The 21188-nt window shown below is 38.8% G+C and overlaps 2 protein-coding genes across 6 annotated transcripts in view; one reads left to right on the top strand and one right to left on the bottom strand.

The window, feature by feature from the left end:
* arhgef18a (rho/rac guanine nucleotide exchange factor (GEF) 18a) overlaps nucleotides 1-5350 on the top strand; it is a 29125-nt gene extending 23775 nt beyond the window's left edge. Inside the window, exons 15-21 of one of the 2 annotated variants that reach the window (XM_022221492.2) lie at nucleotides 333-451; nucleotides 536-607; nucleotides 716-763; nucleotides 943-1431; nucleotides 1808-2126; nucleotides 2438-2542; nucleotides 4370-5350. In XM_022221492.2, coding sequence (XP_022077184.2) covers nucleotides 333-451; nucleotides 536-607; nucleotides 716-763; nucleotides 943-1431; nucleotides 1808-2126; nucleotides 2438-2542; nucleotides 4370-4524 — 1307 coding nt within the window. In that variant the 3' untranslated portion in view covers nucleotides 4525-5350. The remainder of the gene's footprint in view (nucleotides 1-332; nucleotides 452-535; nucleotides 608-715; nucleotides 764-942; nucleotides 1432-1807; nucleotides 2127-2437; nucleotides 2543-4369) is intronic. The other variant, XM_022221493.2, reaches the window with a different exon arrangement.
* A 1904-nt stretch (nucleotides 5351-7254) lies between these two features.
* On the bottom strand, nucleotides 7255-20494 carry sppl2 (signal peptide peptidase-like 2). Of its 4 annotated transcripts, XM_022221491.2 has the most exons (16): nucleotides 20358-20494; nucleotides 17892-18008; nucleotides 17203-17385; nucleotides 17014-17103; nucleotides 16449-16588; nucleotides 15455-15597; nucleotides 14303-14399; nucleotides 13584-13700; nucleotides 12739-12820; nucleotides 12546-12620; nucleotides 12396-12458; nucleotides 11773-11872; nucleotides 11347-11424; nucleotides 10719-10879; nucleotides 10436-10476; nucleotides 9785-9918 (listed from the first exon to the last, which is right to left on the bottom strand). In XM_022221491.2, the coding sequence occupies exons 1-16, from the start codon at nucleotides 20403-20405 to the stop codon at nucleotides 9909-9911; spliced, it is 1545 nt and encodes a 514-aa protein (XP_022077183.1). In that variant the 5' UTR covers nucleotides 20406-20494; the 3' UTR covers nucleotides 9785-9908. The 4 variants fall into 4 exon arrangements, 3 of the variants coding, with proteins under 3 accessions (XP_022077182.1, XP_022077183.1, XP_051809330.1); XM_022221490.2 differs by lacking the exon at nucleotides 10436-10476 and having other exon boundaries at nucleotides 7255-9918; XR_007944262.1 differs by lacking the exon at nucleotides 10436-10476 and having other exon boundaries at nucleotides 9772-9918; nucleotides 10595-10879.
* Between the last annotated feature and the right edge of the window lie 694 nt (nucleotides 20495-21188).

Here is a 21188-nt window from a genome sequence, read left to right as displayed (position 1 = left end):
GAAACATCATTTAAGATCTTGTGATGTTGGATGGCTGTATGAGTATGTATGTGTTGATGAGTCAGTGTTTTGATTGATGCAAATTGAGACATACTAAAATCCAAGTCTGGATAGGTTTTTTGAAGAATTTAGGACATTGTAACATGGTTAAAAGCTCTTAAAATGTACGTTGAATGACATAGGCCCTTTATAAATATTTTACATTGGAAAATAAAGGTAAAACTAAAATGTAAGTGCATAAACCGATTAATCGAAAAAATAATCGACCGATTAATCGATTATCAAAATAATCATTAGTTGCAGCCCTAATGTGAATGAATTGTTTTTGTCAGATGCAGCTGATCAGCCAAGAGGCAGCCAGGATGGTCTACTGTACAGCAGTCACACTGGTAGTGACCACCAACTGCAGGAAATCTACTACTCTGATGGCTTGGAACAGTCTGTGAGTGAGGTAGATGTAGAGGATCTAAACCTGACATTCTAATATCTCCTGATTAAAAAATTAAATAATTGTTTTGTGCCTTTTTACTACCAGGCTGATGACGAAACTGACACGCTTCCAAGGCCAAGCTGCAGTTCAACCCTCAGTCATTTCCCTGAAGTGGAGGTACCCTTATAATACTTATACGTTTAATCTCTGTCCTTATTTTCCATTTTTATTCAGTCATGCACAAATATATGAATATTTGCTGCTGCCACTTCTGTGTCTCTGTAGGTGTGTGACAGTGTGATAATGCTCGCTCAGAGACTCTACAGCTTACAAGTAAGACTGCAGTTTGTTTTCAAACTTTTATTGCACTCTTTCTCTAAGCACTTCTTGATTAATTTTCTTTTTTGTTAGCTAAATGTTTTATTTATGAAAACAATGTTATTAGTTTTTTTTCTACAAAAATAATAAATTGTCTGGAATTGGTTTGCTATACCAACCTTTGCAATGTGCAGGCAATCATTGCCCAGCAGGACACCCTGATAGAGCTGCAGAACGCTTTTCAGTCAAAGAGCAAGCAGCCTGCCCGTCACTACAGCAATGTGCTGCTTGAGCAGGAGAAGCAGCGCAACTTGGAGAAACAGAAGGAAGAACTTGCCAATTTGCACAAACTGCAGGCTCAGCATCGAGAGGAGCAGCAACGCTGGGAGAAAGAGAGGGAGCGACAGAGGGTCCAGATCGAGACACTGGAGGCTCAGCTGCAACAGAGAGAGGAGGAGTGTGGGAAATGGGAGAAGAAGCTGAACGAGGAGAAGGCCGAGCTGGAAAGGCAGAAGGAAAATTACCAGCAGGACCTAGAGAGACTTAGGGAGTCCACAAGATCAGTGGAGAAGGATAAGGAGCGTCTGACTCAGGAGAAGGACCGTTTGGAGCAGCTACAGGAGAAGTTAAGGTTAAAATACATCTCGAACCCAGGACTCTCCAACTATGATGATCCTGCACAAGTGAGAAATGAAATAAGATGCATTTAACATTCATATTATTTGATGTTACTGTGTATTTACCTGTCAGTGTAGTCTAGTTATCAGTTCATCAATTTTCTATGCACAGCTTTAGCATGTATAATTTAGAGTGGAGTGAAGTCCATATAGCTATATAGTGATATAAAATATTCTGAAACAAGATAATCAGAACTACCTTGGGCCTAGCGCTGACTTCCAGTGTATTTTAAGAAAACAAATTAAAATTTGATAGCGTCAAAATAATTTTTTTTTGAAAGTACTTCAATTTATGTAAAATAGGTAGAAGCCAAAGATGAGATCAGTTTGTCTAGCTTTCTGCAATAACAGAATTTGAATTATTTCATTTTTTTTCCCCCAGTCTTGGAGTCTCTGTAGTTACCCATCATTCAGAGGAAGCATTGTCAACGGTGGTGGGACCTTAACTCCAAAGCCCAATGCCGTGTCTACAAACTTTTCTGATTCTCTGGAAATTCCTCCAAAAGTTCCACCGCGCAAGGAGAGTATCAGCCCTCAGCCAGTCAAACCCGAGCTGCCCATCCACCTGATCAGCACCACCAACCAGGTGCACAAACCCGCAGCTGTGCAGCAGCAGATCCCCACCAAGCTGGCGGCCCTGGCCAAAGGAAAGGAGAGAGGCTTCAAGACAAAGGCGTCCCACCAGAGAACACACAGTGCAGGTCAGGAAACAGGTTTACAATGTTCAGTGGAAGAGTCAAGTTGAGTTTTTGTACATTTTTTATTTACAAAATTTGTTTTAAAACTTGTATTTACAATTCAGAAAGACATTAGTATTTCAGATATTGATGCTGAATGTGACCAGATCAGCAGGGCAAGTTGTGCCCCACAGATGGCAAATGGTAAATTCAAATCAGCCTTCAGATTTGAATGCTGTTAAATGTTAATCAATGTTAATAGGTCATCTTGCATGGTAACAGTTGCTTTTAATGACAATGTATTGTAAATTCCAGTCCTATCATTCTACATGCAGCTTCTATAGATGTGAACCAGGTGCTGCCCATCAGAGTGACGGGAAAAGAAGGAGGCAGTCTGAGAGCTAAAAGGAGCTCCAGTCCTCAAAGGACCTACCTGTTAGGTACGAACAACTCAACCTCAGTCATAGAGACATTCCAGCTGGCAGAGAATATTCCCACAAAAGTGTCTACAGCTTCTAATTTTTAAAGAGATTCATAATTCAAATAATGATCCTATAAAGTTAAATCCTAACAAACACACAACATTTTAACTGCAACATTTAAAGGATGTTGTCTGAGTCAAAGACTGTACAAGAAACAAACTAAGAATATTCTCAAACTAACATTCCAAAAATGTTTTCAAGGTGCTACGTAGGATCAGATGACATTAACCTTCCTGTAATGTGATACATAAACAGAGGTTTAGCATTTTGTCTGTGATATTTCAAGCAAGTTTTTGGGATGTTGTTAAGGAATCCCATTGTAGTTTTTCTATACATTACCCCCACTGTGTTGCATGATGACAAAAGATGGACATTCCAAATGCAACATTTAGAACATATTTTTAGAATGATGGGGCTTAATAGTCTAATGGTGTCATCAAACATTTTAAAAATGTCTTTAGAGAACGTTATCCTACCTTTAAGAAGAACATTTTGAGACTTTGCAGAACTTTCATGGAAACTTTTTTGAACAAAAAAGTAATAACTTGAGATCACCTCTGCCAATAGAGAGGTCTTTGCTCCATGTACATGTGTATGTGAGAATCTTGGCATTAAACACTCGCTTCTTGTAAAAACCCTGCCCATAGCAACTTCAACTCCTGCACTAAGACTATCAGCAATTTAGGCTAAAGTCTTACTTTTGGTATTAACACCTAATTAAGCTGGGTACAAAAGTTGTTTAACTAAGTTAACATTTGATGGTTTATTATATTCAATATTTGTATTTTAATGGCGTACACATAGAGCAAGCGTTGCAATGTCAGGCTTTAAAACCTTAGCATATCTTGGAAATATTTTCTCCTTCAACAAAAACCATTGAAAGAACATTGGGAATAAAGGTGAAGCTGAAAAAGCAGTTATATTATTGATTGAACAGCAGCGTGTTGTGGAGAAAATGCAACCTGCTGAACTTGAGTAAGGATTTTCTGAGTACGAGGTTTGATAACAACAATCTTTCATCACTGTAATCCAGTACAACTGTTCTGTCATACGTCTACTTATTATTTAGTTTTGATACTGTCGTAGACGTTTTACCAAACAACATCACATAGATTGTTAATTCTATTATTATATGAAAGTTTTATTACTGAGGTTATAGTCAGTAGAAGACCACATTATATTGAGTTGTCTTTAATATTCTGCCCTGTCATGATATGTAAACATAATCTACTTGAATACTAGCTGTCACTAACTGCAATACAAGAAAAGTGCTCAGAGAGCGCAGTCCTCCGCCAAGGCTGCTCAGTCGTTGTATGATTTATGACAGATAAGTTCGCAGCGGTGGATTTGTAGTAGGACTGCAATCATGTGATTATCAGCAGGCAGCTGAAGTAGTGTTCACTTGTTGTCATAGTTACAGTGACACCGTGCCACTATCTGGCAATGATACAGAAATCTTGAGCAAACCCATGGATCCAGACTATAAACCGCATTACTGCCAAAATCTAATCACATGGTCCTTGTGTCATTTCTGACCTTCCCTGAAAATTTCATCCAAATCTGTCTGTCCGTTTTTGAGTAATGTTGTGCACAGAAAGACAGACCGATTAACACAAGGACAAACGTACGACGATCGTCACATACCTCAGCCGCGTTCCTTCGCAGAGTAATAAGCTTCCTAAACTCAACTTCAGAGTTCATTACAAAGCACATGTATAAGCTACTGTATGTTTTACTGTAGTTCTCTACTCCCTGGAGATCCATTTTATTTCTTTCTCTCTGCAGACACCTTCAGACCATCAGAATCCGCTCAGAACATGAAATCATCACAGTCCTTCAGCACAAACAAGCGGAGCGGCAGTGACGCACCTCCACCAGCACCGCCTCCTTTCCCTAAAGATGTCCTCGAAAAAGGAAAAGAGAAGGTAATATTCCTTTAATCATGAGAGGAAATTGGATGAGGCCCTGTCCAGCTTACAGACCTCTACACATGGAAACACCGATGGACTTGTGAGAGGACATTATACATGTCTTCATGACGTCTACATGTGTCCAAGAGGCCAGTTACTGATGTGATACTTTCCCAGTGCAAAACAGCTGCTGCAGTTCAAAATAACTGAACCTGAAAACAAAGCAAAGATGAAGATGTTTGATAAAGACAATATTTTAAATGAACATTTTATGAGGAAAGACTTTTCTGAGATTTTATTCTTTTTATTTTAAATGAAAGTGGGTTTTCTATAACCACTTAGCACTCATGTCTTAAGCTTCTCTTTTATTTAATGAATGACAAACACTGTGAGGAAGCTATAGATTTGACAAGTTTACATCTGTTTGAAATTGAAGTGCCAAGCACAGAATTATATTTCAGAGTGAATCAAATGATCTTGACATTTTTACAGTGAACCCCAGATTGTGTGCAAATTACCAGGGTTTGTAGAAGAAAGCAAAACCTGACTGTAAACTTGTTTGTAAATGTCAAATGGGACCTGTTATGAACTACTGACTGCAGATAGTGACAGTCCACAGCACAATATCAACAGGAATGTTTCAGTTTGCAGGCAGCTGAGATGCTGGAGACTGTAACCAGAATGGTTTCAGACATTCAATGTTAAATATTGATCTGACATAATGAAACATTTACCATTATGTAAATGATTTTCTCTGGTAGAAACACATTGTCCACTGTCAACTCATGGTTCCATGTAAAATATAAAACACACCCTAACTAACAGGTTTATGGAATAAAAAAAGTGGTTGATTCTACAGACTTTCACATTTTGTGAATTCAGACAGCTAAACAAAACCTACAGTAGTTTTTGAGGATAATGAACTGAAAGTAGTTCTAAGCAAGTGGTTTAGTGGTGTATTCTTGGCTTTTCATCGCCTTTACTTGTTCCAGTCATTTCCTTCATGCAGAAAATGTGTCAAACATGTCATAAGTGAAGTATTTCATTCTGGCTGATGGAAGCAAAGAAAATCAAACACATGCTAGACTTTTAAAGAATAGCTTCACAGTTTTTGAAGCCTGTCTTCAAAATAGATCCCATCTGGCCATTGAGAGATCACTTCCTGATTGTGGGAGCATCTTTCAGAGAGGCTTGTTTGTTTTTGTTGGTGCTCTTCCAGTGCCTCAGCAGGGACAACACTGTCCAGGGATGAAAGAAATGCTGTGCAGAAGTGTCACTTCAGGAGACAGACATTTGATTTGAAGTTCTCTTATGACCTGTGTGATCTCTAATAATACTAATATTACAGTTCATCTTATTCATGCACACAAGGATGCACCTAGCAACCGTCGTATAAATTATGATTTTCCAATATTCCTCTCCTCAACAAGAGGCTGTAAGGCTCCAAGATATGCTGCAGTGTGCCAGCAAATACAAATACGCACTTATAAACATGTATGTAAACAATGCAGGATTTATACTCCTGCAAAAAATCCTCTTTACAGTAAGTATGGAAACTCAAATAAATATCAATGGGTTTGGGCCTTACATAAAAAAGGAAGATACCACCTCCTGCTTTTAGAAAATTAAATGGGTATTTCTTTTTTTGTTTTCAGACATTTAAAGATAGAAACAATAACTTGCTGAGAAAATAGTCAGGAGACAAGTTAATCATGAAAATCTTTAGCTGAAAATCTACTTTCAGGTTTTCAGGGACTCAGAGACATCCAGGTGTTATTGACCTTTACATATCAGATTCCATCCATCCATTACATTTACATTGCTTAATCCTCATTAGGGTCACAGGGGGCTGGAGTCAATCCCAGCTGACATAGGATGAAGGCAGGGGACACGCTGGATAGGTCACCAGTCTATCACAGGGCTGCACAGAGAAACAATCACACTCACACCTATTGACAATTTTGAATCACCAGTTAACCTGGTGATTTTTTTTTTTTTTTAACTGTGGGAGGGAGCTGGAGAAAACCCATGCATGCACAGGGAGAACATGCAAACTTCACACAGAAAGATCCCAGGCCCAGGCTGGAATGCCAACTGGGGATCTTATAGCTGCAAGGTGACGGTGCTAACCACTGAGCCGTTATGCAGCCCCATATCAGATATGTAAAGGTCAGTAACAGTGCTGTAAGCGTTCAGTAAAATGGGTAGAAGTCCCTGAGTAACAATGCAAAGCACTTTCCATTTTCTTTCTTCTGTATACACACCAAAGTAGAAGATGTTTTTACCTTTGTCTCATATTGTGCCGTAGCAACTTCAATCTTCAAGTGAGACTGCAGTATGACAAAATAACTATATCCCAGCTCCAAGTGGAGATTTGAGGGCTATCGGTAAGAAATCTTTGCAGGAACACAGGGTGCTGCATGGCTCTTTGTGCAAACCACTCAACAAACACTGTTTATTGATCAGCTAAGTAGTCCGGAGTAAACAGAAATTCTCTCCATCCTCCACTTTGAGGGACTGTGGTGAAGGGGCTCTTTGTCAGACTGCTGTTCATCTCTGCAGAGCCAGAACAGCAGAGGGACTTTTCACAGCTGGCAGGCTACAATGAAAAGATGCATTCAGACCCAGAAACCACTGCCAGGGCCCAAATGATGTCAGACATCAACGTGTTCAAGTACTAACAGAAACATTCTTGTGTTAAAATGTAAACCTAGACTCATGTTTCTGTGTAATATGGGAAGAAAAGCAATACATCAAAAATCAAATACAATGTTTCTTTATTATATGTATTCCTCCACAGAGGCATTAAAAACCACTTGGTGACAACAACCTATACTGGTGAATGAATAATCTCATGTCCCGGTGCTGTTGAATCACCGAGGGCACACATTCAGACATCTAAGCTGCTCTTATTTCTTTTGACCAAATCCTTTTTACCCTAAGCTCAACTTTTTGAACAGAACTCTGTTGGATGGCACTATAAATGAACAAGTATCAAAAGTATGCCTATACTGGTGTTCAGAATAAAGTGACTGCTGGGTTCTAGTATTTAACAGGACGCCCTCAGCTCAGAAATAGCCTTACAAAACAAAAGCAGAATGAATACTGAATATACGGATTATTAGCTCAGGTTCCATTTCTGTAAACCCTTCTGAATATACATAAACATACATACATGAGCCAACAACTTGTCAGTCCATGGATTACAAAATATTGTGCAAATGCTTTGTACAAACTCTAAGAACATTGGTAACACAACTGGTCATTAGCTCCTCAGTTTACACATTAAACTGCAGCACATTTTGAGTACAGTACTCATAGTTTTTATAAACCAAGTTTTACACGACACATTCCACTGTACCTCCCAACATGGACACAGTAAGGCCAAAACCCATTCTTAAGACAATATTAGTAACTACTGGGGGAACAAAACTGAGGTGGCAAGTGCCATCAATAATGTATACAAAGTCTGCACTATAGATTATACAACAGTTTTATATAAAGGGTAAAATCAAAATCATAGCATGCAAAACTACATGTAACAAAAGTATGATGAGATCAGATGCTTCAAATTAAAAAAATAAATAAATCTAATGGCTATGTCAGGCTCAGACAACCACTGTGATAGCACCACATTTTAAAGGGTTTGAAACTCTTCAGCTAGCCACTGTATATTCTGGCACTGGTGCAGTTTATAATGTGGTGGAAGAATATAGACAATCAAAATGACTTTTTGGGAATAACTGTCTTAATATGCTTCAATTTAAATGTTTGAAAGCTTCAAAATTGATGAAGCCACACTCACCAACTTTTTACTTTTGTAAAACAAACTGGTAACTATGAGAACTATATCCACAAGACAACTACTTCCTTTGAGGAAAGATTGTCCAAAACTGTGTGCTGTTATCTTAACTTGCATCTCAGCCATAGGCAGGCTTACTGAGACCTTTAAAGCTCAGTCACACCAGAAAGCAGCACACTGAAATTTTTGGTTTTGTGGTTGGTGACCAATAATATTGACTAGTCCCATTATCAATTATTCTGCTAAACTGCTGTCAAGTGTTTTAGCTATGTAAATACAGAAAGCAGTTAAAAAAAAAAAAAAAAAAAAAAAAAAGACAGATATAATTCTTTCCAGCCCCAGGTGACCCTCCTTTATGTATACCCTCCTGTATGACACTGAAAAGCTTAAAATCCTCACAACTGAGAAGCTGGAACCAGCAAATTGCTGTATTTTTTCTTTAACAATACTGATTAACTCTCTGAGCTCTAACACCTGCTAGCTGGTTTAAATGGGGTTTCACCCCAACCAAAAGTTTTTGAGCTACTCATCTATGACATGCTGTTACTTTGAAAAACTTCAACAACACTGAGCTTAAAGTCTGGATTTCATCACTGTAGTGGAAAAATGTTTCATATCTCAATTGTACATTTTTTTTATTTTTTTTTTGTACAGCAAATCTATGAAGTTCATTTTAACTGCTACACAGCACAAAAACATTTGACTTCTCTCTTTCTAGCCATGGTTGTGCTGTTTCCATAGAGGTGGAGGAATTTATATTGTAGTGAAAAACAAGCCCACAGTGATTAAAAATGAACCAAAAAACTGCTTGGGATTCAAGGGGTTAGTGTTCTGTCCAGTGACTAACTGCTGCAGCGCCACTTAAGTGCAAATATTTTATCTTGTGTAAAGTATTTTATACTACATCAGTGAAGTTTAAATAGAGAGGAATGGACCAACACCAGGATTAAATTCAAGGAGTTTTTTTTTAAAAATCACTGTGGATTACCCGTAGGTGTATCCAGTAATGACAATTCCCCTGAAATGAAAAATAATGCTGCTAAACTTCACCATATAAATGCTGGTGTGACTGGGCCTCTTAGGGCTGTTCAGAGTATAATGAAAATATTTTTTATCAGTTTGTAGCTTTGGTTTTTCATCCCCTTTTCATGTGGTGCAAACTTTGTGTTAGTAGAAGGAGATGCTGGGGCTGCTGTGCAGGTTTGATATGCGTCATGTTTGTCAGTTTCAGTCCTTTGGCCTTGTGTGTCTAATCCCGGTTGCCACACTTAGCCAGCCATTCAGAAAACACAGAGCTGTTCTAGTCTGTTCATCCCTTCACACCAAGTGCAAATAAATGTTCATACTTAAAATGTCCATGGACTGAAACACACCGTAGAAAAAAAAAATTAACAAAAACATGAAGTGAAATGGCAAATGCCGTACTAGAAGTCGTTTCAGTTAGACTTGTTTTCCTCTTCGTCTTTCTCTACTACCGGGGACATTTCCTGAGACGGCTGTTGGGGCGAGTCTTTGCTCTGATTGGTGGCTTCTGTGGTTTGTGGCTCCAGTTTAGCCGAGGGCCCCTCTGTCTGCGGCGCTGCAGTTTGTGTACAGTTGATTGGTGCGAGCACTATGGGAGGCTGCAGGGGACAGAAAATAAAGCCTGTATGAGATGGGTGAAATGTGTCCGGCTGAAAACTAAATTTAATAGCAGTTACAGAAGAGCTGAAGATAAGACAAACAGAGCCAAAACGATAGTCATTCCTTCGTCTTTACCAATTAAACCCTAATTTAAGAATCTGTATGTGCTTAATATTGCTGTCATAGGTATCACTGTATCCAGTGATACAAGTCCCAACTATGCATAATTGAGAGGAAAATCTATCTAAATGAAATCCCACAGATTTCTTGAGTCCCATCAGACTAGACAGATAAGACAAACTAATAAATGCTATTAAAGAAGAAAGTTAATCTACATTTCTATTGCTCACCAAAATAAAATTGTAGTCACCTACTTTGCTACATAATAATTAGTCTATCAATAGTACAGAAGTAAAATGTAGTCTAACTTCTTTGGCCAAACAACAAAAGGAACTTAAAGTGAGATAAGGATGTTTCTATTGGTGGAGTGTAAAGTGGCAAGCCCAAATGGAATACCTGCAGTGACATTCACAGACAGCTGAGCCCTCAGCAGCAGACTAGAGCACACCCACAGTAAATAAAGGGGAAAGGAGCAGCGATGAAGGGAAGGAGGGGGACAGTAAAACAGAAAGAGGCAGTTGGAACGGATGGAAAAATTTAAAGGGGTTACTCAACTTGAAATTCTACTTTACTCTGCATGTTATTTAACACTAGATTGTTTTTGTTTTCTTTTGTTGTCTTTTAAAAAAAAGTCTTTTTGTTCTCGTGGAGTAGGCAGTCATATCAAACTGGTATTCACCACAAATCCACTTCCAGTCCAGAACTGTGGCAACTCCCCACGCCACAGCGCTACAGTGAGGCTGGTGAGCAGAGTGCAAGGCACCAGGTAGAGCAAGGCCGGCTGGCCCATCTGCATCACGGCTAGGGCCACGAAGGTGATCAGCAGGCCGATTCCGTAAGCTGACAGAAGAGGGACAAAGCAAAAAGGAAAAGTCAAAGTCCAGTCCAGGTGGCACATGCAAATTAGCTGGTGTTTCTCTAATATAAATCAAATTTGGATCAGTGTCCTTGTAATTTAAAATGGACACTACCTGTCTGTCTGTCTGTCTGTGTATATATATATATATATATATATATATAAAGGTCAGAAATATTTTAACTCTGGGTATATCTGCTTATTTACAAAACAATACTACAACATATAAATGTAAAAACCTTTAATAGAGGAAAAGGATAGGTACTGGTACGGTCTTGCAGAAAGTCGACGTCTATTGCAGCGGTTAAGTTAAATTATAGAGGAGCACAGTAAATCTTTTGCTACCCACATCTCACAGTAATGGTAATCCCATCTGAAGGAAGCTTATCCTAACACTACATCAACATTTCACCAATCATAGCCCTCTCATGCATCCTGCGTATGTACACACCGATAGTACAGGCCACAAAGTAGATCCTGGAGGACTGTGTTAAAATGTCAAATCTGTGACAGTATACTACCAGCAGACCTGACAAAAAAAGCAGAGAGTCATTCAGAACAATCAACAAAGACAGCTACTATATTCAGCACTGTCATCACACTCAGACATCAGACACAGTCTTGACTATTTAAATATGTATCTGCTTTTTAGATAATCTGGTGTTTACACATAATTTCTTCAAGCAATTAATGTGCAGTTAATATGTGGGAAATATTAAGATCTGCAGCTGTAGAGAATTAAACATAAAATATTAATGTGAGGCTGTGTAGTGATGATCATGTCTTCTGCTCTAACAAAATCTGTGAGTATGATCAGTGTTGGTTAAAACATTTCTGGTAACATAAAGGGACTTGTGGTATGAGGACAGTTATATACCTGGTACTAAGATGTCTCCAAAGCCCAGGAGGGAGAAGGGCCGATCACACAGGGCCAGAGGAGACGAGTTCAACCGTGGTACTTTGAGCACCATAGGAAGCTGGAGAAAACACAAAACAGTGTCACCATTAACTGTTTTCCCTCTGAGCTGAGAGGGAATATGGACATTACAGAAGTTTCAGGTTGATTTCCTCCCATCTCATATATCCTTACAACTCAACTCAAAAATTGATTTGGATGAAATTTTCAGGGAAGGTCAGAAATGTCACAAGGGCCAAGTGATTAGATTTTGGCAGTGATGCAGCTTATAGTCTGGATGCATGGATTTGTTAAAGATTTCTGTATCATACGAGATAGCGGCACAGCGTCACTGTAACTATGACAGCAAGTGAACACTACATCAGCTGCCTGCTGAAGATTACATGATTATGATCCTACTACAAATCGACTGCTGTGGACCATGATTTTTTTTTTTTTTTTTTTTTAAAGATTTCATTGGTCACATCATTGAACAACTGAGAAGCCTTGGCGGAGTACTGCACTCTGAGTGCGTTTCTTGTTTGCTAATGCGAGGGGTTTATAGATCCAGTATTGAAGGGTGTGGAATTTGAAACCAGGCTCACCTTTTCATGTGTGGCAGAGTCAGAGGGACCAGCTGCTACCTCCACCATTATACTTTCCCCACTCTGAAGAGAGAATGGAAAATAAGCACAACACACTAACAGAATCAGCAGATATTTGAAGAGCCGTGTGTGAAAACAGTCTTGAAATACCTTTGTGAAGAAGGGTGTAATAAATACGAAGAAAACATCATAGACAAATAGGACTGTCAGTAGTAAAGTGCAAGCCTGCAGGAGAGAGACAGAAAAAGGATTTAGGTGAGTTTGACTAATATGGTGCTTGTTCGTCAATAAATCACAATTAAGACCTATGAAAGCATGTTCTTCTGTCGGCGTGTCAACCAACCTTAAATGTGGGCAGCCTGACTGTTTTGAGCATGTAGAGACAGAAGGCGATCCCCAGGGTGTCCTGTAACACCCACGCCCACCTGAAGGACATAACAAGTATGTTAGTCAGCCAGCACCATCATCATATTGACGTCTCATCAAACACAGACATTACGACACCCAACGCCCTGAACAAATCTGCTCTACAACCAAAATTCCTGGTTATGATGGATATAAATCGGAAATAAACCTAGAGTCACGTTAATATAAATCAAAGTAATTTTAGTGCACATGCTGGTTAAAGGGAACTGTAGCTGTGGTGATAAAGATCATTATGATAAATGTTGATGTTCTTTTCTGTGAAAAAGCAGCTTTTCTCTGACAATATATGCAGTAGGAGGGCTGGTGTGTGAAAGGAATATTCTGCTGTTTTTGAAAACCAAGTTGATTATTGTGACGGGCACCGCCGTGTGTGTGTGTGTGTGTGTGTGTGTGTGTGTGTGTGTGTGTGTGTGTGTGTGTGTGTGTGTACTTGTTTCTGCTATTCCGGTGGGGACTTTGACCTGACTATTTGCTATAAATATCCTAAAATGAGGTCCCCACGGGTGGCAACACCGTTTTCTTGGCCATATTGTTGTTAATAAAAAATGTAAAAGTGCAAAAACGTTTGTTTAGGGTTAGGCATTGATTTGGTGATGGTTAAGGTTAGGGTAAGGGTTAGGAGTTAGATATGAATGGGAGTCAATGGTAAGTCCCCACCGGTATAGAAAAACAAACGTGTGTGTGTGTGTGGCGTGCTTGTCTTGCATGTGACCATAGCATCTGCAGAAGAATGAATCTGACACACTCTCTCTTTGCACTCACTGGTCTTCATTGCGAAAAACCATCCAGATGATGCTGACACTAATGCAGAGGGCCGACAGCAGCAACATACGAATCTGTGGACGCTTGTGTAGGTACGGCAGGTTGTTTTCTGGGATTCTGTGGTCACATGGTGGTTCATGTCAGTCAACATAACAGCATTTTCTTTCAAGGAAATGCAGTCACTGTAAGGCACGACTGCTGTTGCTTTCAAGAGGAGGGCTGCAACTAATGATTACTATTATTATTGATTAATCTGCAGAACATGTTCTTTTTCTGTCTGTAAAATGAAAGGAAATGGCACAAAATTGGCCTTTATAATTCATTGTGGATCAAGATGGTATCTTCTTCTGTCTGACTAACTGTCCAAAGTCCAAAAGTTATCCAGCTTGGTGTCAGGTATTCTGAATGAAAGTATCAAAGCACTACATTTAAGAAGCTAGAAATAGCAAATGTCATTTTTGTTCACAATTGCTGAACTGTTGCAGCTTCGATTGGCAGTGTGCAGGGTTTTTTCACACTTAAAAAAAAAAGATGTCTTCCAGTTCTGGAGCCTCAGGACTAAATCAGTAACTTCTACTATCCCAGAGATCTTTTATTTAGTTGTATGACAGAAGTAGCCTTCTAAAACTTCAGTGTAGAGGTTGAGAAAACCACATGGAGCATGGACAGTGATTTTGGACTGTTAGCATCATGAGGTCTGCTGATACGAACAGTCTCACCTGCACTTGCAGAAAGGAAGTCTCCGAACAAAAGGCCACAGACAGCTATAGAGTCCGACAGAGGAAGCCACACAGAAGATCGCAATCACCCAAATGGCTAAACAGTGAGGGAATGGAACAGGGAGGCAGAAGATTAGCAAACATTAACATGATATCTATTCGTATTCCAATGAGGAAATACACTTCTTTGGCCCTCTGGCTTTTTATACATCTGAACGGTAGTATCCCTTTCATCACTGCATGTACAGTATGTAGCATGCTTAGTGAAAGTACCTCTCAGAAACACTCCATCAGCAGCTATCAGTTTTTAATCTATTCAGAAGTGAAATTTGATCTGAGCCAACGAGCTTTATTCAGAACTGCCATTTTTTTTACACTCAAGAGATTCAAACATTTAGATCTGCAAACTGAATCTTCAGCCTTGTAATGCAGGACAGAGAGCAGTTCTGCAGGAGGAAAAGAGGATCGAGTGTCAACTGTAGCTCCAAGGAATCTCAACTTTACATTGGAGCTAAATCCAGGAATTATCACTTCATTACCTAAGCTCTGAACAGAAGGCCCAGGACTTTTAACCAGCAATCTCTTCTTTTTTTTTTCCTTATCTTATTCTGCATGTTGCCTCTCAGTTACTGAACCCGTTATTGACAGACATACTCTGGTGTAAGTCTACTAGGATTTCAAGTGGACATCATAGATTCAACTTGAAGCACAATTTTGGCAACTGTAAAAGAGCCACTACATTTATTTAGCGTAAAAATATGACAATGGTAGCCGAGTGAGTCCTGCATTTAGCCATTTACGGATGTGGCAATCAAATATAACAAGAAAGCCTGCAAGACAGAGCTGAGGGCTTCAAAAAATCTTCTCTTGCAAGTGGAGCTTGATTTGAGGGGATCACACAAGGAAATGCTGTCTGCCATCTCCTGCACAACTTGAATCTGACAAAAAGCTTATCAAGCAGCACCAGGCTACAGTGAATGAGGAAAAATGAATGGCTATGAGAGGCCAACCTGCCTGAACATAGCAATAAATACTGAACAGAAAGGATCTGACCAAACTGAGCATTTTTCATCTTTCAGCAAGATTAGTATCTGGTAGATTATATTATTTGTACAGATCAGTGGCGTGAGAGTATGTGCATCTGTACTGTACCCAGGCTGTCGTAGAAAAAGTAGAGTAGCACCAGCATGTTGCAACACATGACCACGAACACACAGATCATTATAGGAGTGACATCTACTGTCTCCTCATCTTGCTTCTCAGCACCGTCGTCCCGCTTGTGCTTCATGTAACGTCTGCAGAAGGAAAAACAAAATTCAGTGACGCCCAGTGTGCAGAGGAGATGTTTATTACTCTACATACTATCAGTATCTATTTCCACTTGTTTTGTTAACTTCTTTGGGTTTTTCTTAGATTACAGATTACTTTCTGATGTTTGATGATTTGCCAAAGCATCCAGGATGACCGTGCTGCTGTCCACAGGCAATATTTACTGTCATTTGCTCAACTCTCTGGCATTCATTTCCTTCCCAAGTTCAAAACATACAAACTCAATTCAAAAATGTTTTTTGCCTTTCGTTCTGTGCGTCAGATCTGACTGTGGCCTCAGTCACCTTGGCAACTCCGTCAGAAAGGATGGATTCGGGTTGACTTAAGCCAGTGAGTCACTCATTCAGCCTCAAATAAAAAACACTGCCCTTTAGTGGAGTCACAGCGGTACAATGCAGTCTGCTCGGCTTGAAAAGAAGAGACGCATCCAGTCTTCAAGGAGAAAACTCATACGCTTGCAGTGCATTGCCAAGAAAATTTGGACTAATTTTCTCCACAATGACTCAACTGATAAATTGACTGTGATTTAAATTTAGCTGCTGAGACTAAAAGCATTGTATATGCAGCAGAAGTAAAATATGTTTCCTCGTGTAATGTAATGTAGGGGAAAGTCCTACAACACGCATTATGACTTTTTCTTTATACAACTTAAACTACTTTTGTGAGACTTACACTACAGTTATAGTCAGTCTATATTGAACACACTTCTCAGAACGGTTGAATACTCTATTCAGAAACTAAAATGGCGAATTGACCCTCTGGCTGTGTGCAGCTGTTTCCATCCATGCTGTAACATAACAGAGAATTGTTCGCTCACTTCTTGCTGTCTCTGCTGCCAGCCCAGTAGCCTCCGATGGCCACTGTTCCCACAGCCATCAAGAAAATGATCACCATGTTATAGTCCACCACTGGCTCCTTGGGTGCATACATTGCAACCAGTCGCCCTTTACCAAAGGTCTGTAAGAGTAAAGAACAGCATTACAGTGCCTATCATAAGTATTCACCCCCTTTGCTGTTTTACCCTTTTATTGCTTTCATAAATCAATCATGGTCAATAAAATTTAGCTTTTTTTAACAAGAAAATTTATTGGAAAAAACTCTTTAATGTCAAAGTGAAAACAGATTTCTATAAAGTAATGTTAATGAAAGAAAATTATATAAATGAAAATAAAGGCACTGTAGATCAGGTTTAAGGTACCACATCTAAGTGCATTGGAACATTTTAAGTATTTGCACAAATACGTTTTAAAAAATACTACATAATGAGAGTATAGGTGTTTTACTGTACATTTCAGTGTATGCATATAAATGTGGAAGAGCAACACATCAGCTGGACCCCACAGATCACCAGTGGTTTGAGCATCTAGTGGTCGACCTCTCACCTTGCTAATGTCCAGCATATCAGAGTAGCTGAGAAGTGCTACAGGAATGGAAATCTCCTCATACTGAGTCTTGTTTCCTGCTGGAGGTGTCTGTAAATAAAAAAAAAATAAAAAAATGTTTTTTTTCTGTTTTGATGGACTGAACTCAGTTTAATCCTGACACACAATGACTACAAACAACTGTATTACCAGTCTGTCCTTGCTGACAATGAGCAGGCCCTTGGCACCATTAATCTGGGCCAGGCGAACCTTCTCATAGAAAGTGCAGTTGCCCCTCATCACCATGGGGATGTGATCTGGGAAGCCTCCCTCTGGGACCTCAGAGGCCGAGCAAAGGACTGATGGTGTTAAGTCATCGATCTGGAGACGTGACTACAACACAAAAAAGTTTGCAACTTTAGCCAGAGCTTCTTTTACAAATTCATGTACATGTTTTATTCGTACTATATTTATAATCAACATTAACAGGAAGAAAAAATGCTTCCTCGTTCAATGGAAATGAATTGAATTAACAGTTTTTGGTTGATAATGATACATCTCTATCCAAAAATAAAATTCTTTTTATACAAGCATGACTCAAAAACTGTAATTCCTGCCTTTATTTCTCGTTGAGTGGTAAGTCATTATTGTCTCCTATCAGCCCTAAAGATGTCCACCTTTTGCATATGGTTCTGAAAGCAGCTGCTGGAGTCGTAACAGGCACTAAAAGTGGAGATTAATTTTCAGTATCATTTATGAGGCTTTCTGAAAAAGAATTTTATTGATCTCTAGAAATCAGTATAAAGTTTAGCCGCATTGTGCCGTGTAGCAGTCTGAATTACTACTATGCTTATAGAAGCTGACTTAATTCCACTTGTTGTGGCTCACTATCGACTTACTGCCTTATTGAGGTCCTGAGGTAGATGTGCCCACTCTGAGTTGAAGAATATGCAGTAATCCTTTCCTTTGCTCTTGCCCTTGTCACTGAAATGGGCCATGCCGTACTCTCCCACCACCTGACAACACAACAACAAAGAATCACTCCACATGTCCATGAAATATTAGTAACTTCTAACTGATGCATATGTCAAATCATATATATCATACTTAGCCATAACATCAAGCACAACTACATCTGCTGTTGAGATTTCACTGTGAAGAAAATCTGGTAACCAGGACAAAGTCAAAAATCCTGATGAAATAACAGTGTGCATGGTGAATGACGGCAAGACTGATATTTGGAAGTAATTCTAAACATACTGCTCACTGTTGTCAAGGCTGTTCTTCAAACCTATGAGCTGCACAACCTTTGGTAAACAATGATCAAACTAATGATGAGTTGCTTTTAGTCTATAATAAAGTGATATAATAAGGTGGACTCAATATTATCAGCACCTGTATGTTCTTCAATTAGGGTTTCTACAAGATACATGTTAGATTTAAGACTTTACGAGAACTTTTTTGTACCACATCTCTATTTCTTAAAACAAATGTTCAAAAGTATGAAAAAAGTATTACAGCTTATTATACGTGACTATTTTCTGGATTCATTGTTTCAGTAATGAAACTGTAAACTGAATATCTTTTGGTTGTAGACAAATCCAGGCATCTGTCGTCTGAAGGACATTTTTCACCATTTTGACATTTTGTCAAATCGAAAAAAGAACAATTCATAAAAACAATAACTATGAATCGACAGCACAAATAATTGATAGATATTGCACTACATTATTCAGTTTATACTGAAGAAAGAAGGTTATATTTAAAGAAAACTCACGCTTAACCAAGTTTTATTCATGTCACAGTCTTATGAATTTAAGGTAAAAATTTGCAACTGGCAGATAAATTCTGGCTCCAGTGTGTGCAACAGTTTTCTGTTTTGTATTATTTTGTTTTTATTATAGACTCTTGAGATCATGAACCATTAATTTTCGTGGCTTTCCGCATCTCAGCGCTTTGAATTGTGTGATTTTTTTAACTTCAGTTACTGAGAGATGACTTGCTACATTGTTATTTCTTTTTTTTTTGTTCATTTTTGCAGCAGTATGTTAATGACCTTCGCTCATAATGTGCATTGTATTACACACTTTACTTACTTCTCATTACAGCCTACAGCAGGGGTATAAAACACATTTCAGTTCAGGGGCCACATGCAGCCCAATTTGATGTCAAGTGGGATGGACCAGTAAATCATAATAACCTATAAATGACCACAACTCCAAATATTTCCCTTTGTTTTAACGCAACAAGGTACTAGAAATGTTACATCTAAAGAACTACGTTCTAACAAAACATTACAAACAAATTGAAATTTCTTGATAAAAATAGGTGACATTTCAGCAATATTACACCTCAGTTTATCATTTACACATTACAACTTACAGATCGCAATGTATTGACAAAGGCACATAACATTTGGTCTCATTTATCTGGAACTGAACAATAAAGTGTTTTAAGATTAAATCAACTTCAAGAAATTATTTACAGTTTTACAAATTTACAGTTATTGTCTTCTCTGGAATTCTTACACTTCACAAAGTCGTCCTGCAGGTCAGATTGGACCCTCTGCCATATGTTTGACACCCCTGGCCGACAGCAAGCAAAAGAAAATAGTTGGGCTTTTTGCAGGTTGAATTTTAAGACTCTTATTCATTTTAAAATCCAGTGCAGTTAAGGACTTTTTCAGAAACCCTGATAATGTGGTGGGTTTTGCTGCAGGGATATCTTATTACAACTCAATATTGTTGTAGTCAACTGAGTGTATGTAGGCTGTAGGTTACAGCAATATGAAGGCTACTATTTACACGTTGTGTACAACAATTAAGAGTCCTAAATATATTAAAAATCTTATTTACAAAAAAAAAACTTATGTCTTAAAAATCTGAAAAAGAGTCTGGCGGTTACAGAGCACAGTAGATTTGTTAGAGACTGACTCACAGGGTTAAGTACAGTTGGTTCTAATGTGTTTGGTAGTGACATTATAATCAACTATGTGATTTTCTTCTCCTAAATCCTCAAATTTCTGAAGCGTTATCACACCTTTACAACACCAGTGCAAAGTAACTTGGTATCTAACATTCCCCGATTAATTGTCTGCTAAACGGCTACTAAATTCAGTCTGTCATATTGGTCTGAAAAATGCGGTGAATTAGCAGTCATCCAGCTTCAGGTTACATCAAAAGGCAAGTGATGTGTGGGTTTCCAGGGCCCTCGGTGATGTCCGCAAGCTAACAATCATAGCATCCAAGCTAATATTCCCGGAGCACGGTTAGAAAAAAAACAGTCGCTATTTATCAACCATGTGCTGCTATGCAACATAAACACGCAAATAGACCGTCTTCGGAGAAATAGAAGCGGTTTCTCACCTTCTGGATGAGAAAAGCTGCCCAAATCAGTGTTTTGGGGACTCTCATGATGCCTGGCTTGTTGTTGTTTCCCCATCGACCAACCAACCGCTCGGCTCAAGCCCGTCAACGCGAGCCCCCACCAGCTGTTCACAAGACACGCCCACTTTGCGCAAAGGGAGTTATGATTGGCTATTATCGTCACGCGCAAATGAACACGTCTTTGATTGGTTAAAGTCCAAATCAGTCAAAACTAATGTAAACGCCTTGATTTAATTAAGAAGCGACTTAAAATAGATAAATGGTGTTTTGAAAATCACAAACTTTTTTTTAAGCATCTCTAACATTAAAGCTAATATGCTATGCTATGCTATCTTTCTTCTCTGGTCAATGCACACAGAAATGTCACTAAATCACATTTAGGTTTTCTAAATACTTTATTTCTAATCTATTGTTTTATATTCATGAATTTGTTTTTGTGTATTTCTGTCAGTGCAGAAACTAGTTTGGTATGTTGATAAAATTATACTAATACTCTTTGCAACTGAAGAATTTAATCAGCGATAAATGTAAAGTCATGACATTTGTAGACCCAAAGCACACAAGTTGAACTCTAAATACTTCAGTGACTTTTGACTTGCAAAATAAAATTTTGTTTGCAATTCCACTTAAACACAAGGACTCAGTTTTGAATTCCGCGAGTGCAACACTCATCACCTCCATTAAAAAAGTGCTGCATTACTGCTAAATATTCCATAGACAGCAGTGACACTTATTCTAAATACATTTGTTTCATTCCTTCTCCTTTCCTGGCTGCCACATCCAGTCTCTCAGGTGGGTCGTAGACAGTGT

This window comes from Acanthochromis polyacanthus, chromosome 9 (assembly GCF_021347895.1).
Source record: "Acanthochromis polyacanthus isolate Apoly-LR-REF ecotype Palm Island chromosome 9, KAUST_Apoly_ChrSc, whole genome shotgun sequence".
Taxonomy (NCBI): domain Eukaryota; kingdom Metazoa; phylum Chordata; class Actinopteri; family Pomacentridae; genus Acanthochromis; species Acanthochromis polyacanthus.
This window is presented reverse-complemented; position numbering and strand designations above follow the sequence as displayed.